The sequence below is a fragment of the Zootoca vivipara genome, chromosome 16 (assembly GCF_963506605.1).
Source record: "Zootoca vivipara chromosome 16, rZooViv1.1, whole genome shotgun sequence".
NCBI classification, from domain to species: Eukaryota; Metazoa; Chordata; class Lepidosauria; order Squamata; family Lacertidae; genus Zootoca; species Zootoca vivipara.
In genome coordinates this window covers 33,768,341-33,784,817 of record NC_083291.1, presented here as the reverse complement: position 1 = coordinate 33,784,817, position 16,477 = coordinate 33,768,341, and the positions used below count along the sequence as shown (strand labels likewise).

The window sequence follows — 16,477 nt, the reverse complement described above, 5'->3', positions numbered from 1 at the left end:
ACAGTTGCCATCTGTGAGAAACTCAGTTTGATCTGATGAAGCACGAAACAGGATGCAATCCAGGAAACCTCATTGAAAGTGCTTGCAGAAATTGTTGTAGTTGTTGCAAATGTTACATAACAGTGGCCATCACTTTGCATATATGTGTTCATTTTACATTGTGAAAGTTTGTCAACTTATCAATCACTTTCATACTGTTTTCATTGTTTTTGGAGTTCCTCTGATTTTGTCTTTTTCCTCCCAAAAACCCATAACTGCTTACTGCCCATTAAAAATCATCTGTGTGTGTGTGTGTGTGTGTGTGTGTGTGTGTGTGTGTGTGTTGAGGGATGGAGCCTACCTGATTTCACACAGAATGGAGTTCTGTAAATCTGGGGCCAACACCAAAAAGGTAGACATATATAATAACAACAACTGGTTTCACACAAAACTTTTCCATAGCAATTGCTGGCAATAGCAGCAGACTATATAACTTTCAGATGGATCATAGTGGGATCAGCTCTATAAGAAATATTTATCAGTAAGAATGGAAGAAGCAACCCTTTCCTAAATTATTTTGCAGTTTCCCCATGAGCCTGAATAGATGTAATGGTTGCAGAAAGTTCCAAAAAAAAACCAAGAATGGCCCTAATCAGTATCCCTTTAGAGTCGTACCTTGGTTGTCAAATGGAATCTGTTCCGGAAGTCTGTTCAACTTCTGAAAACATTCAACATTGAAGGTGTGGCTTTTGATTGGCTGCGGGAGCTTCCTGAAGCCAATTGGAAGCCGTGTAAGCCGTGTCGGACATTTGGCTTCCGAAGAACATTCGCAAACCAGAACTCTCACTTCCGGGTTTGTGGCGTTCGGGAGCCAAAACGTTTGACTCACAAGGTGTTTGGGATTCAAAGTATGACTGTATTCCCTTTTTCAGTCCTCGTACAACTGTGGTGTTGGAGACTGCATGGCTCCCTGGGTGTTTGCAGTGGTTCCCCGGAGCTCTGAAAACCATGACCCCTGTTTTGAATATAGATTCTCCTACAGAGTCATTGTTCTTTGGTTAACTCATTCTTCTCTGTTTTCCTCCTGCATCAGGAACTTTTGAAAGTTCATCGGGGCTTTCTGGTAGAGCTGAAGAGCGCCCTATCTTTTAGTAACTCTCAGAACCTCTACCAGGTGTTCATCAAGTACAAGGAGAGGTGAGTCCTCCTCCCAGCATGATTGTGTGTGTCCGATAATATTGTAGCCTCAGGCAGAACCCTGGTTAAAGGTAAGTTCTGGATTCTTCAACCTAAACCAGGCATCCCCAAACTGCAGCCCTCCAGATGTTTTGGCCTTCAACTCCCATGATCCCTAGCTAACAGGACCAGTGGTCGGGGAAGATGGGAATTGTAGTCCAAAACATCTGGAGGGCCGAAGTTTGGGGATGCCTGACCTAAACCCATGCTGCGCCTCCCCTGAACAATGTTTGGATGCAATTCATGCCCAGGTGAAGGGGAAGAGGTTGAGGAGGAGGAATGGTGGGGGTCGCCCTGCCCCTTCTCCTGAAGCTTCCAGAGAAGAGGCAAGCAGTGTTGAATTACAGCAGTGGTTTGAGGAAGGTCACAGCTTGGAGACAGGTGAACAGAAGAGTTGGGAAGTGTTGGGAGAAGAGAAAGGGGAGACAGAGACAGAGCAGCCAGCTGACACATTAGCACTGGAGAGTATTTCTGACCTCCCTTCTCCCAGAACGCGGCGTTCATTGAGGGTGCAAGAGCAAAGGACTCAAGAGACAATTAGCCCCAGGCAGCCACCGTAAGGGGAAGTGCAGTTGCTAGGAAGGGAAGGGAGAGGAGCTCAGTTGGAGCAATGCCATTAATGGGAGACAAACTCCATTCCTGGTCTCTGGCCATGTTGATTGAATAAACTCATTAGTAAGAACTCTTCCTTGTTTTTTATCTGCTTCTTGCTGCCACCAGGGGAGGGATAGAATTCTCCGAAACCTGACACCAGGTGTCTGGCCAAAGCTCACTGGACCGCCATTCACACCCGCTTCTTATGCTTACCTGCAGGTTCTTGCTCTATGGTCGGTACTGCAGCCAGGTGGAATCCGCCACAAAGCACTTAGACCAGGTGGCCAATACCAGTGTGGATGTACGCATGAAACTAGAGGTGAGGAAACTGCTCTTTGACATTCAGGTGCTGGACTCCCACCATATACCAGCTCGCTGTTAAACTTTCTTATCCAGAGCCAGTGTGGTGTAGTGGTTAAGAGCGATAGACTCATAATCTGGGGAACCAGGTTCGCTTCCCTGCTCCTCCACATGCAGCTGCTGGGTGACCTTGGGCTAGTCACACTTCTCTGAAGTCTCTCAGCCCCACTCACCTCACAGAGTGTTTGTTGTGGGAGAGGAAGGGAAAGGAGAATGTTAACCGCTTTGAGACTCCTTTGGGTAGTGATAAAGCGGGATATCAAATCCAAACTCTTCTTCATCATCATCCATGGATCCCGGTGGTGGAGATTGTGTTTTCCTCAACCTGTTCCAATCGTATTATGACGTGATGTATGAAAAAGAGAGAACTGGAGTTAGCTGAACCTGGGATCCCACTTTCGGAGGTGCATAACCCACCCGCTGGGGATCCGGTGTAGGATGAATCGATTCAGTACCAGTTTTTAGGAATCCCCTTATTTCCAATAGTCTGCTTGTATATATGTAAACAAAGCAAGTGTTACAAACAGTGCTGTTTTTCTAGAACTTTGCTCCAATTTTCTGCCTTTTAGGAATGCTCGCAACGAGCCAATAATGGCCGGTTCAGCCTGCGAGACCTCCTCATGGTACCCATGCAACGGGTACTGAAATATCATCTGCTTCTGCAGGTAACAAACATTGATCAGATTATGTAACGCCAGGGAGAAGGGAGAAGGAAGGGGAATATTGCTCTGAAAATATGTGGCGCAATTGTCTTCTCTGCAGCCTCCATTCATTTCGACCAAGGTCATGCTGGATAAATTCCAGTTAGAGTGAGCCAATTCTAGGGTTCTTTCTGCCTCTAGATCAGGAAGGTGCTTAAAGCATAGTGAGTGAAAGAAGGCAAGCTGGAAGCCAAGAACACTATTTTTTGTTTGTTTGTTTGTTTAGGCCAGTGTTTCCCAACCAGTGTGCCTCCAGATGTTTTGGGACTACAACTCCCATCATCCCTAGCTAGCAAGACCAGTGGTCAGGAATGATGGGAGTTGTAGTCCCGAAACATCTGGAGGCACACTGGTTGGGAAACACTGGTTTAGGCAAGACATCCCTATCTCTGGGACTCCTATTTACAGTGGTGCCTCGCTTAACGAATGCCCTGCTTAACGAAATTTCCGCTTAACGAAAGGATTTTTTGAGCGGAGGTTGCCTCGCTAGACGAATTTGTTTTACGAAAAATTCGTCTAGCGAATCGTGGTGTCCCATAGGAATGCATTGAAATTCAATTAATGCGTTCCTATGGGGAAAAAAAATTCAATGCATTCCTATGGGATTTGCTAGACAAATTTTTCGTTATAATAAAAGACCCTTGGAACGAATTAAATTCGTCTAGCAAGGCACCACTGTATAGGCTCCTGCTGTAGGAAAAGTGAGCTTCCTGGAATGTGAGCTTCCTCTTTGTGCTGATGTAATTCAAAATTTCTGCACTGGACTCAGCAACTCTTTACTGGCAAAAAGTATTGATTTCAGCTGTCAGTAGTGATCCTGACATATGAATGTTAGCACGTAGTGAAGATTACTTTGGCTATTTTATCCCCCAAATGCAGGTGTTTGATCATTTTCTCTGCCTCCTCCCTCCCTCCCTCCCTCCAGGAGCTGACCAAATACACAGTGGACCCAACAGAAAAGGAGAATTTGCGGCTTGCACTAGATGCTATGCGGGTGAGACATATTCTAGGGCTAGGCAGAGTGATTTAACGCATTGTGTTTGCAGCGTTAGAATTTCTGGGGTCCCGTGACAAAGGGAGGCTGTACACCCATCTAGGCCACCTGAGAATATTTGCTTTTGTATCTGTCAGTTGGGTGGGGGAATGGTTCTGGCAGATCAGCTGGGTGGGACTTTAGGGACTCCCATGGCCATAATCTGAATTCCAGGAGAGAATCTTTCTCAGCCCTGATGCTTGAGATAGTATTTGGAATGTTGAGCATTAAAGCTGAGTACTGTATTTTTATTTTATTTTATCTGCATACAAAGCATGTACTCTAGGTCTAGTGCAGGTCTCTCCCATGGTTCCATCTCTTATTCCCGTTTATAGCAAGCAACAGAAGATGGTGGAACCTAGACCTGATGGGGCACCTAGGGGGTCATGTGGGGGGTGCCTAGGTCCCCAAACTCCTCCCTTGTGAGTAATGTTGTTGTAGTACTAAGTCAACCACTCTGCGGCTTGTTTCCCAGTTCAATTAAGGGAGGTGCTCAATGCAACTTACTCTCATGTAAGTGGACAGAAGACTGCAGAAATTACTCACTACATCACTCACTAAAATCAACAAAAGCCACAATAACAAATGTTGGAGATGTAAATCACAAGTGGGAACCTTCTTTCATATGTGGTGGTCGTGCCCATTTGTATGAACACAGGCCTACCTTACAGGGTTGTGAGTGCTTACAAGAATTATTCTTCTACTTTGGTGGTCACTCGTAGCCAAGTAAAATTGTCTTCCATAAACATTTAGCTTACAAGAATAAAAGGTAAATAAAAATGCATTTAGCTCACAAGAATAAAACTATGATGAAAGGTATGACTCCTCAGAACATTGCCAAAAGGGCTTTTTTGTGTTGTTGTTGTTGAACTCTCACTTACCTCTTTGTTCTTTGGCAAGTAATCCAACCGATCATTTCTTTTTGAATATCGGAGCTCATTCATTATTTCCTGCATTAGGATCTGGCTCAATGTGTGAATGAAGTCAAGAGGGACAATGAAACACTGAAACAAATCACTAATTTCCAGCTCTCCATTGAGAACTTGGTGAGTGTTGTGGCAAGAAATTCTGCCTACCTTCTCTTGTTTTTGATAAGGTCTTTCAACTCCAGCATGTATCCTCATATCCATTGAAAAATATAAATTTGTACTTTGTTGATTTTCAGTTACAAATAAATTAGATATAATTACAAAGGAGAAAAGAAAGAGAAATAATACTACCAACAATCATTCTTAACTTGATTATTGGAATTCCTTTTGTTCCCACTTTTGCAAAGCTGTTAGAATGGCAGCTTTAAGTAAACAAATAAAAAATTATTCCTGCTAATGTCCCATCCTCTCTGTTTGCTGCCAGAACTCTCCCGCCCGCCCCCCCCCCAAAATGTAATATGTCTTCTCCTATGCTCTTACCATCTCCAAAATTTGTAATCTTATCAGGGACATACCTATATAGTTTTGAAATGAACTACTGTCTGAACAAAAGGTTGTAAAAGCTTTCCTTAATATGAAGGCATATAATTCTTAAAGGAACTTCCTGCCATATCCAGCACCTGCCTTTGGAGGACCATGATGTCTTGCAAAGTGCTTGGATGGGATTTTCCAAGCTTCAAGGATCAGCTGATGAGCTGATGGTTGGTTCTTGTGGAGTGCTATGCTCTGGGCTTGGCAAGACACATGCTATGCAGGTTGTGACTTTTCCCATATGGTTTAGTATCAAACCATGCAGGCGAAAATAGGTCACTTGAAGGCTCCATCCACCTGTCAAAGTTGCCTGGCAAGGGTGGGTTTTTTTTTTACAGTTTGGTCCAATTCTAAATAAGCATCTTCTGAATGCAGCCAGTTGATCTCTTGTAAGGAACACATCCTCCTTCTCCCTAGACACAATCCCTGGCTCACTTTGGGAGGCCGAAGATTGACGGGGAGCTCAAGATCATCAGCGGGGAGAAGCGCTCAAAAATAGACAGGTGATGGCATGTACATCCTATAGAGAGGAGGTTCTCAAACTGTGGTCTGTTGAACAGTGGTTGTCTATGAGCTTCATTCAGGTGGTCCATGGAAAAGTTTAATGAGTATTCACACTTGGCTCTGTAATTGGTTTGGTTGTTTATTTTCCAGCAGTGGAAACAGAGGCTGTTCTGAACAGGGCCAGATTATCAAACAGGCTAACAAGGTCCTGGCCTAGGGTTGGTGCTTTCATGATATGTCTCTGGTGTAGTCTGCTAATATTCCCCTAGGAATTTGTCAGTTAGACACTTCTTGGTTTGCCTAGTGTGGGGCCCAGGATTTTCATAACACAGCACAGGTTTTAAATAGGATGTCAGCACTGAAGAAAAGACAATATTAAGTGGTTGGATAAGACCCCTAGCAAACTTCAAGATCTTTTTTCTCACCCCACAGCTTTCCCCGCGAATACCTGCTCTTTAAACGCAACAAACCTGCTCTGAAGCACAACAAACGGCAATTCAGATTTTTCTGTGGATTGCTGTCCAATTCAGTGTTAAATGGCAGGTTTTCGTGAGAAAAGCTCTGGAACAAACAAAATAGCGCTCTCACACATGACTTTAAAGCATGGACTGCCTGGTAAGCGTGGAGGAAAAATAAGTGTGAAGCATCCCAATGTTTGATCCCCTGTGCTGAAGCATCCCAATGTTTCGTTGGCCCACAAACTCCCTAATTGTACATGGTTTGGTTTTTGCAACTACTTTCACATTCACTGTCTGCTGCTGTTTTCTCATGTGAGCTACGTCCAGCTTCAGCATGCACCGAGATGCATGTCTGCATTCACCCATAATTATAATAGTTCGTCTCATTTGCAGTTTTCAGTGGCAGATTTATTAGTGGCATCCTAGTCTTCTGTGCTCAACCAGACATGACATTCAGTGCACAGTCCTCATAGAGAAAACTGCAGCTTTGGATAGCATAAGTGTCAGAGATGGTTGCAGCTACTCATGAGTAAAGACGCTCCACTCCGTCGTTTCTTTCAGAGTTTTATTGTGCATGCTATTTACAGTGCAAGAGTATCGGGAAACATGACTGCTCAGTCCATATCAGAACCTCGCAATGGCTTCTTCCTGGTCTTCGCCCAGCATAAGAGCCTGGGGACCCCAAAACGCCGCCCCCTTGCCCTACGGGTGGTAGCAAGCCTCAATTCAGGCGTCGGGGGAATCGGACGCCCTGTGTCTCATGGCTGTCTCAGCTCCTCCTCCCCTAGCTCTTCCTCTGTAGCATACGATAGCCCTCTCTCCACTCCGCTCATTTCCTCATTCCTCTCCTCTGACTCGCTACTGGTGCTGATGCTGGGTGATGAGCTGGTGAAAATGATGGGTGGGGGCTCTCTGTAAAGAGACCCCCTGACAATAAGTGTACACCCAAAAATCTTACCAAGGGAAGCCTAAACAAAGCAAGGTTGTTTGTTATCTGCATTCAGTGCAGGAGATTGCATAATAAGATTATAAAATGCATGCTTTTTTATGGGCTCTTCCACACTTCCTCTTGTTGCACCGCTTTCCTCCAGGAAAAATTCACTGTTTACCACTGAATCAGAACAAAAGGAAATTGGGTCTTTTTGCAGATTGAGGTTAGTTCTGATTCAGCGGTAATCAGTGGGCATTTTCCCGGGGAAAGTGGCAGGGCAAACGTAAAACCACTCAGCCCCCTTGCCTAGGAAACATGTTCCATGTTTCCGTGAGAAACCTATCCAACCTGTGCTTTTTAGGCATGGGACAAACAGAAGTGTGGATGATACCTTTATTTCACCCTTGTTGGAATTTCTCAAGTTAAAACTGTCTTGCAGGTATGCTTTCCTCCTGGACAAAGCCCTGCTAATCTGCAAGCGGAAAGGAGATTCATATGATATGAAGAAATTTGTTGACCTGTCCAGCTACCAGATCCGAGATGATTCTTCTGTAGAGAAAGACAACAAGAAGGTAACGTTTGGGTATGCTTTTGGGGGCTGGTGGGGGGGGAGCTGAGAAGGGAATGGGGGTTGCGGCCTTAATTCAGCAGCAGGCACTTCCACCCCAGAACAGAACTCTGTTCTTCCCATTCTTCCCAAATGGGACTATGAGGGATCAAAGGTGTCGATATCAAGAAATATGGCCACGGTTTTATGCTAATCTGTTATTCCCCTTTTCTTTCTTCTTGCCAGTGGACTCACATGTTTGTCCTAATCGAGCTTAATGGTTCCTCGGGCTACGAACTATACTTTAAGACGCGGGAGCTGAAGAAGAAATGGATGGAACAATTTGAAATGGCCCTGTAGGTCTACTCTTCCACTCCTGCCCGTGTTGTATGCTATCCTTTACAATCCCAAGACTCCTTATATATGTTGCAGATCCATTCTAGTCACTGGAACATTTCCATGACAGTACAATGATTCTGCACCACTGGAGCTTGACCATAATATTACCAGAAAAAAATGTGCAAAATTGGCAGATTTCATAAAAGAATCTGAATCTTTCTAATGAGCTGGGATGGACACAGGGCAGTCTCGAGCAGGTCGCGCGCCCTGACGCTGAGGGGCGGAGATCGCTCCGGCGCCCCTGCCCTTGCAGGGTGCAGCATGGTTTCCGCGCGGCTTTGCCGTGCAGCACCCTGGCACACCGCGCCCCACCGGGGGTCTACCTAGAGCCGGCCCTGGATTCACATCCAGGGCCCATCCAGGCTGGTGTTTCTCCACCCCCATCGTACTGCCCGGACACTGAGGTCCAGCTCCGAGGGCCTTCTGGCGGTTCCCTCACTACGAGAAGCCAAGTTACAGGGAACCAGGCAGAGGGCCTTCTCGGTAGTGGCACCCACCCTGTGGAATGCCCTCCCACTAGAGGTCAAAGGGAACAACAATTACCAGACCTTTAGAAGGCATCTCAAGGCAGCCCTGTTTAGGGAAGCTTTTAATGTTTGATGGATTTCTGTATTTTAATGTTTGATGGATTTCTGTATTTTAGAATTTCTGTTTGGTTGGAAGCCGCCCAGAGTGGCTGGGGGAACCCGGCCAGATGGGCGGGGTATAAATAATAAATTATTATTATTATTGTGGGTGTTTTCTGCAACCTGTTCTTGACACAACGATGTCTTTATTCTGTATTGGCTCCAAACAAACAGTCCATAAGCCCGTGAATTTAATGTTGCCACCATTGTTGTAATCTGCTGACTCACTGTTTCTCAATTTCTGGTGCAGCTCCAATATCTACCCTGAAAATGCTACAGCAAATAGACACGAGTTCCAGATGTACTCCTTTGAGGATACCACCTCCTGCAAAGCCTGCCAGATGCTACTGAGGTACACATGCTACCCCACTCTACCCAAGCCGTACAGGAGGGACAACTATCCTATTGGCCCAAATATAAGCCACACTCCCCCCCCCCCAAAAAAAATTATGACAGTGAAAGATGTGGCTTATATTTGCAACCTTACCAAAAAATGGCTTGGAGCGGGCTTGTCCCCGGATGCTGGCTGGTTTTGGCTGGGCCGTCTTCCAAGATGGCGGCGCAGTGAGGGGGTTCCTGAGAGGGAGCCATAAGGTGGCGAGGAGGAGGGAGGGAGGGAGGGAGGAGCACTGACGAGAGAGCGAGAAGGTCTGCTAGGAGGAGGAACAGGAGGTGCAGTTGGTGAGCTGGGACTGGCACTAGTCCTAGGCGCTGCCTGGCTTTAGCCCACCGAGGGGCGCGTGAGTCCCGTCAACTGCCACCCCCTCTTTGCCTGTCCCGTTTGGGGGCCATGGTGATGCTGACCCTCTAGAAGCACTGCTGCCTACCATCACTGCCGCCGTCGCTGGAGTGAAGGCATTGCCTCCTTGGCCCCCCTCCGACCCCACTCCTCCTTGGGTAGTCTTTTTTTTCTGTCCTCCCCATTAATTTTAAAGCTTATATTCGGGTGCAGCTTATATTTGGGCAAATACAGTACCTCTTTTTTTTGCATAGTAATTTTTATTTGGTTTTTCAAATATTAATTTATAACAATTCAAATTGCATATCCATATTTAGAAATTTCTCCAAATCTCTGGGCTTCCCACCTTCCCCTCCATGAGTCCTATCGTACACCCTCTTAACTGCATATTTTTCCACAATCCATATTTTGTATCTTTCCCTCTTGTCCTTAGTATTTGTTAATTACAAATGTTATTAAAATCCTGCTAGTGTGTTCATCTGTTTACAGTGATCTCCTAGATAAATTATAAATTTTCCCCATTCTTTATTGAAGTTTAGGTCTTCCTGGTTCCTGAGTCTTCCAGTCAGTTTTGCCATTTTGGCATTGTGCAACAGCTTGATTTGGCAATTCTTTCTGGTAGAAGGGACAACTACCGTGTTTCCCCTATTTTTAGACGTAGTCATAATATAAGCCATAGCAGGATTTTAAGCGTTTAGGAAATATAAGCCATACCCCGAAAATAAGCCATACTCCGCGGAGCGAGACCGCTGAGTGCCCCAGCCAGCCAGTGGGACCCAGCACGCTGGCAAGAGGAGGAGAAGCAGAGAAAGAAGTCACAGCGAAGAGGGATGTCTGGCAAGCGGCGTGGGCTGCCGCCGAACAGGGCCACCGAGGGGGAGGCAAGGGTGTGCGCGGATCCTCCGGGGCCCCCGCAGGCAGAGCTCAGTGCCGGACCTTGCGCTGGACTCCTGAGGGGGGGAAGGAGAGGGGGCGCGAGAGTCACACTGCTTTTTGGCGGATGCCGCTGCGCGAAGCAGCTTTCCGCGTCTCGGGATGGAGTTGCGGGCGAAGAGGCGAACAATGTGAGGCTCGAGGTAGGCAAGACGGAGGGGTTAGGAGAACAAAAAGGCTGGGCAGCAGGCGGCTGCATGCACCGTGGCCTCGAGCGCAGGCTGGGGAAGAGGAGGCGAAGGAGGCGCGCTCAGTGGGGGTTGAGGCATGGTGGAGTGCCCCGAGCCTCTGGGAGCCGGCAGGAGGAGGAGGAGGCTTGCCGGGTCGTCACCCAGCAGCGTGCGTGGAGCGCCCCGAGCCTCTGGGATTGTTGTTGTTGCTGCTGGCTGCCGGAGGCTCGGGGTGCTCTGCGCGCGCTGCTGGGTGACGACCCGGCAAGCCTCCTCCTCCTCCTGCCGGCTCCCAGAGGCTCGGAGCACTCCACCATGCCTCAGCCCCCACCGCACTGAGCGCGCCTCCTTCGCCTCCTCTTCCCCAGCCTGCGCTTGAGGCTGTGACGCCAGGGACGAGCGTGCACTCCTCTCGCTGCTGCTGCTGTCCGGGAGAGTGACGAAGCTGAGCGAGATTCCCCCCCCCAGTCCCGTTCCCGGTCCCGGTCCCATGGGGAGGCCTGACATCACCGGGGCCGGAATATGCCCCCCGCTGCCTCTGGCTTCAGCCCCTGCACGCCTTCTCCCGGGGAGCCTCGGCGCGGCGCTTTGCAGGCGGCCCCGGCGGGAAGCCTGCAGCTACGGCGGCGAAGGCGCCTTGTGTGGAGACCCGACCTACCGGGCCATTTGCACGCGCCGCAGACGGGAGCGCATCAATTCCCGCAGGTTGCGTGTGCTCGCCCTGCCTGCTCTCTCCGCAGCCCAGAACCGGCGGCTGCTGCAGTGCAGAACGCTTCGAGAGCCCAGCAGCGCCGCGGAGCAGAGAGCCTGCGAGGAGGGAGAAGGAGCAGTAAGAGAAGGAGGAGGAGGACTCCTCTGTGCTGCTTGGCGGTGGCACATTAGCAGCACGGTCATGGACACCCCGGGATAGGGGCCCTTCCTGACAGGGTGGCTGCGGCCCCTCAGCGCAAGCTGAGACCCAGTGTCGACGGGGTGCCCCCTCCCCAGCCCAGCCTGCTCCATCTGAACGCGGGGAGGGAGGGAAGGCATGGGCGTATGTGTATGTGTGTGTGTGTGTGCGCACACACACGGTCCAGCCCGCCACAAGTTGTAATACTGTATTTTACAAGTACTGTAATAAAAACAGTAATAATTTTTTTTAAAAAAAAGACATCCCCTGAAAATAAGACACTGTGTGTTTTTTTGAGGAAAAAAAGTTATAAGACGGTGTCTTAAAAAGGGGGAAACACGGTATCTTAATAATATAGTTGCCAGTTTTATGTGACCCCCACCTTTAGTAGTGAAATTAAATGCTTAAAAAAAACCAATCCTTTATTTAACAATCCAACAATCACTTACACAAAAATTCACCATTCACTACCTAACAATATACAATTCACTACATGATATTACAATACTGTACAATTCATATATCAACATTCAAAGTTTTTATCTATATCTATTTTAAATGCTAATGGAGTTATTAATGTCAGGATAGGCAGCATTTATGTAAGGCAACTAAGCAAGACTCCACTGTATTATACATAAGCCCCCTCCCTCCTCTTTCCCATCTGCACACAGAGGAACCTTCTATCAGGGCTATCGCTGTAGCAGATGTCGGGCACCTGCTCACAAGGAATGTCTGGGGCGGGTGTCACCATGTGGAAAGTCCAGCTCAGGTAAAGGTAAGGTTTCAGATATTTTTCATATGTTAAATATAAGCACGGTTAATATATGACTCAGGTTGGAGCGATGATCATTTTTAGTATATTTGGTTTATATTAGGCCCTCCAAACAATTTTGCTAAAGATAAAATAGAGGACAAGAAAACTAAAGATTAAAGCCATAATGAGAATTATAAGTATGAATGTCAAGGGTTAGGGTTAGTGTTAGGGTCAGGGTTAACACTCAAATATCTACAGTCATTAAAGGCTGATATAGGTCTATTACAGGAAACACATTTGACAGAACAAGGGGCTCAAACTTTGAAATGTCAATGGGTAGAAGAAGTTCTTTCAACAAACTTAGATGAAAATGCTAGGGGAGTCACAATTTTATTTAGGAAAGGCTGGCCTTACGAAATACAAGATACAATAAGAGAGGAAGATGGTCAATGCTTAATAATTGTAATTAAAACAGAAGGACAGAAATAGCTGTAACAAACCTCTCCTCTCTATTACTAACAGTTTGCTGAAGGAATTCAGTTGAGAATCAAACAAACCTCTATTCCTTCTTTCTCCCAAATAAACTCCCTGTTTATATATGGGTTTGCTAGTACATAGAGTTCAATTCCAGCTTCACAGTTAACGTGGCCATATATCTTCAGAAACTCTAGGCTGATTTGAAGGAATAATCTTGTGTCCACAGTAAGGGTTTCCCTCTCAACTCCACAATAAATTCTTCAATTTTACTATTTGAACTGGGGATACTTTTCAACTGTTCAAATTCCCCCTCTAGCTGAAGTTCCCCAAATAATGAGGTGCGGTACTCTTCCCACTTGTCTCCTCAAATAAGGAAGGAATTTGTTTTCAACATTTCTTCCTGCTACACCTAATAGACAAAAACATTTTCACAAAAGTCACTAACGATTTTGAAGGAATAGGTTTCAACAGGTGATGCAGATGAAAGTCCCAAGCTGTACTTGTCTGTTGAACTCCTGACGACTCTGCATTAGGAGAAACGTGCTGTACTTTACTACGTTGCTTTTCCTCTTCCTGCCGTGTCGCTTTTCCCTTTGCTGCGCTGCACTTAATCTGGCTCTGCGATGCGTAGACCACCAGACTCGCACTGATGACTCTGAAGCTAGATCAGACGTTCCTTCCCAGCGACTTTCAACAAAGCTTGTTGCCCGTTTTCCCCCCCAACTAAAACTTTAAATATTGGTTCGACTTATATATTGAAGTTAAAGAGCTCTCTTACTTCTATTTGAGAAGTAACTGTCTCAGTCTTTGATTAGATGCACAAGAGACCGTCCGTTCTCACTAAGAAAGCATCTGTTTGGCATATCAAACCAACTTTGACGATGTAGTTGGCAAACTTGACCCGGTACAATCCTGTTTGTACATCTTCCAGGGGATGTGAAACCTTAACCATAGGGTTACAGATTTTGCTCCCTTCCTTTTCTCGCTTTTTGGCAATCATTTTCCTGTGAGCTTCTCTTTGCTTTCGAATCCTAACAGGATCAGATTCCGCATCAGCAGGACAACGATAAAATGAATGAAGAGCATATGTGCATCTTTGAGCTGCTCTTTTGTCATACAGGAAATTCCCATAGCTGCCTAGGAATTCTTTACACCATTTCAAGCATTGCTGTGTACTTTGTACTTTGCAAGCAGCTTGCTTTTCAAGCTCCTGTAAAGTGCTCTGTAGCTCTTTCAGAAGTGTCCCAACCACAGGACGTTCTATGCCCTCTTCCTCCTTATATTCAGAAAGCAATAGGCTTAAAGGTGCACTAGTTTGCTGTCCAACTACCAGTTCAGAAGGACTGTAAATCTTGCTTGCTTGAATAATTAATTCAAATCTCAACACAAATGGTTGCCAACGCTCATCCAAGCTGTAATGTTGGTGGTAAGGATAATTTATCACAAACGAGGTTGGTGCTTCCTTTGTCTTTATAATAAGCTTTTCAGCTTGCGACAAGTTCTCTGTAGTCTCTGAATAACTACATCCGCTCACCGACAACACCTCCTTCATAGCTTTTTGCATTAAAGCATTCACTAAGTTTGTTTTAATCTCCTTAGAAAAGCCCATCCCACCTTGGGAACAACCCTCAATCTTGAATACACAGGGATCCTCTATATACACCTGTGCATCAGTTGTTTGGGCTTTTCCCCAAAGTTATTTGGATGTTATATCCCCTTCTTGCTCCTCCAAGAACTGATAACTGTGTTCTTGAGCTATAAGCACATTGTACTGTGAGGTGCTTTCCTCAGAAACCTCAGGCCTTTCAATAGTGGCTGGTGGGTGACTCTCTATCACCTGAGCTTGCGCTCGGGTAATGACACTAACCTCCTGTTGTGGCTTGGCTAAGTCATTCCCTTTTACAAATTTTGGGAATCTCTTCAAACTAATGGAGGTACTATCATTAGTAACTGGGTTCTGAGGTAATCCTGCCCGTAGCCGTATTTCTTCAAGCCTCATTCTTCCCAGCTGCATTTCTTTCTCCATAGCCATTCTCTCCTGTCCTAATTGTATTTTTAATTTTTCTGACTGCATTCTCTCCTCAGCAGCTATTCTAGCTTGTTCCTTTCCTGCCTCAACCCTGGCTATTTCCAACTTAATCTTCAAAATCTCCAGTTCTAAATTAGGGTTTTCTCTAGCCTCCAACCCTTCTGATCTTTCATCTCCTTCTGCCCCTCTGGGTTTTCTTATGTGTGTCATTTTCCTCACAGGAAATTATCGTCCGAATCAATTCAAATCAGGTGCATGAGTTTTGAATTTCGATCACGACGCTGCCCCCAAAAATGTGACGAAACTCGCTTCTCTATTACTAACAGTTTGCTGAAGGAATTCAGTTGAGAATCAAACAAACCTCTATTCCTTCTTTCTCCCAAATAAACTCCCTGTTTATATATGGGTTTGCTAGTACATAGAGTTCAATACCAGCTTCACAGTTAACGTGGCCATATAGGCTGATTTGAAGGAATAATCTTGTGTCCACAGTAAGGGTTTCCCTCTCAACTCAGGTTCCCCTCAGCCGCTGTTTGTCTCCACACTTTGGCTACTTTGTGGCACCCTTTTCCTTCCCTTGCCTCCTCTGTGTGTGACCTTGAGATACAGAAGAGTATTGTCTCCACTCTTCAGTCACCACCTTTTTGAGTTTAGATATATATCGCTGGATCAATGAAGACCGTCCTTTTATTGTTTTTGACACAACATAAATGTAATTTTTATTTACTGGAGAACTTGCAACTCTTTATCTTTCCATTTACTTAAACTCTTAGTTCATATTATTACTTAAAGCTGTAAAACTAGTGCATTAGAATTAGCCCAGCATCACACTCAACCTCCCACTCTCCTGCTCTTTTTCCCCCACTATAACTCTCTCACTCCCTCATCCCTCTTCTTCCCTCTCTCAACTGTCACTAACTGCAGTTCCCTCCTTATAGAATGTCATTAAACCCGCCCCCATAATCATGTGCTGTCACTCAAGGTAGGAGATGTATTAACCCTTTTTCATACAGGTGGAAACTAAAATATTTCCTACTAGGGTAAGTTCGTCACAATAGCAATAGTAAACGTCTATGCCCCAAACACTGATGACCATAAGTTTATTCACAACTGATGTCCATAAGTTTATTCACAACTGCTTTAAGAGATTAAGCTTCTGCACATGCGCGCGGGGCGAAACCCGGAAGTAAACACTTCCGGGTTTGCCACATTCGCAAGTTGAAAAGACACATCCTGAAGCGGACGCAACATGATGTATGACTGTATGTTGATTAACTGCCCAATGATAAGATCATTCTGGTGTGAGGTGAGGATATTTATAGCAAGAGTAATAAAAAGAAATTGTTATTTAGGGGAACTGAATTTAATTCTAAATTATATTCTGGAAATGTGGGAGATTTCAAGGGGTCAAAAAAAATGGATGTATTGTGGTATATTAGAAGCAAAAAAACTTTTTTTGATGAATTGGAAGAACCGGAAAAAGATTCTATTAAGCACATGGATTGATAATATGGGCAGAGTAGCTACATATGAATTGCATGTCAACGCAAAATAAGAGTGGATAAATATGAAGAAATCTGGAACGAATATTTAAGCGATAAGGCGCATAGTGATGGTAAGTAGGGGAAGGAGAGAGAGGTGGAAAATATTGTTTAAAA

The 16,477-nt window shown here is 45.6% G+C and overlaps 1 protein-coding gene across 2 annotated transcripts in view; it reads left to right on the top strand.

The window, feature by feature from the left end:
* The window catches only part of VAV1 (vav guanine nucleotide exchange factor 1), a 78,263-nt gene that overhangs the window by 45,280 nt on the left and 16,506 nt on the right, over nucleotides 1-16,477 (top strand). The window contains exons 8-17 of one of the 2 annotated variants that reach the window (XM_035141112.2): nucleotides 1,073-1,176; nucleotides 2,029-2,128; nucleotides 2,739-2,834; nucleotides 3,796-3,864; nucleotides 4,863-4,949; nucleotides 5,781-5,866; nucleotides 7,696-7,828; nucleotides 8,050-8,159; nucleotides 9,079-9,180; nucleotides 12,231-12,328. In XM_035141112.2, the coding sequence (XP_034997003.1) occupies nucleotides 1,073-1,176; nucleotides 2,029-2,128; nucleotides 2,739-2,834; nucleotides 3,796-3,864; nucleotides 4,863-4,949; nucleotides 5,781-5,866; nucleotides 7,696-7,828; nucleotides 8,050-8,159; nucleotides 9,079-9,180; nucleotides 12,231-12,328 (985 nt within the window). Of the gene's footprint in view, nucleotides 1-1,072; nucleotides 1,177-2,028; nucleotides 2,129-2,738; nucleotides 2,835-3,795; nucleotides 3,865-4,862; nucleotides 4,950-5,780; nucleotides 5,867-7,695; nucleotides 7,829-8,049; nucleotides 8,160-9,078; nucleotides 9,181-12,230; nucleotides 12,335-16,477 lie in introns of both variants that reach the window. The other variant, XM_035141111.2, reaches the window with a different exon arrangement.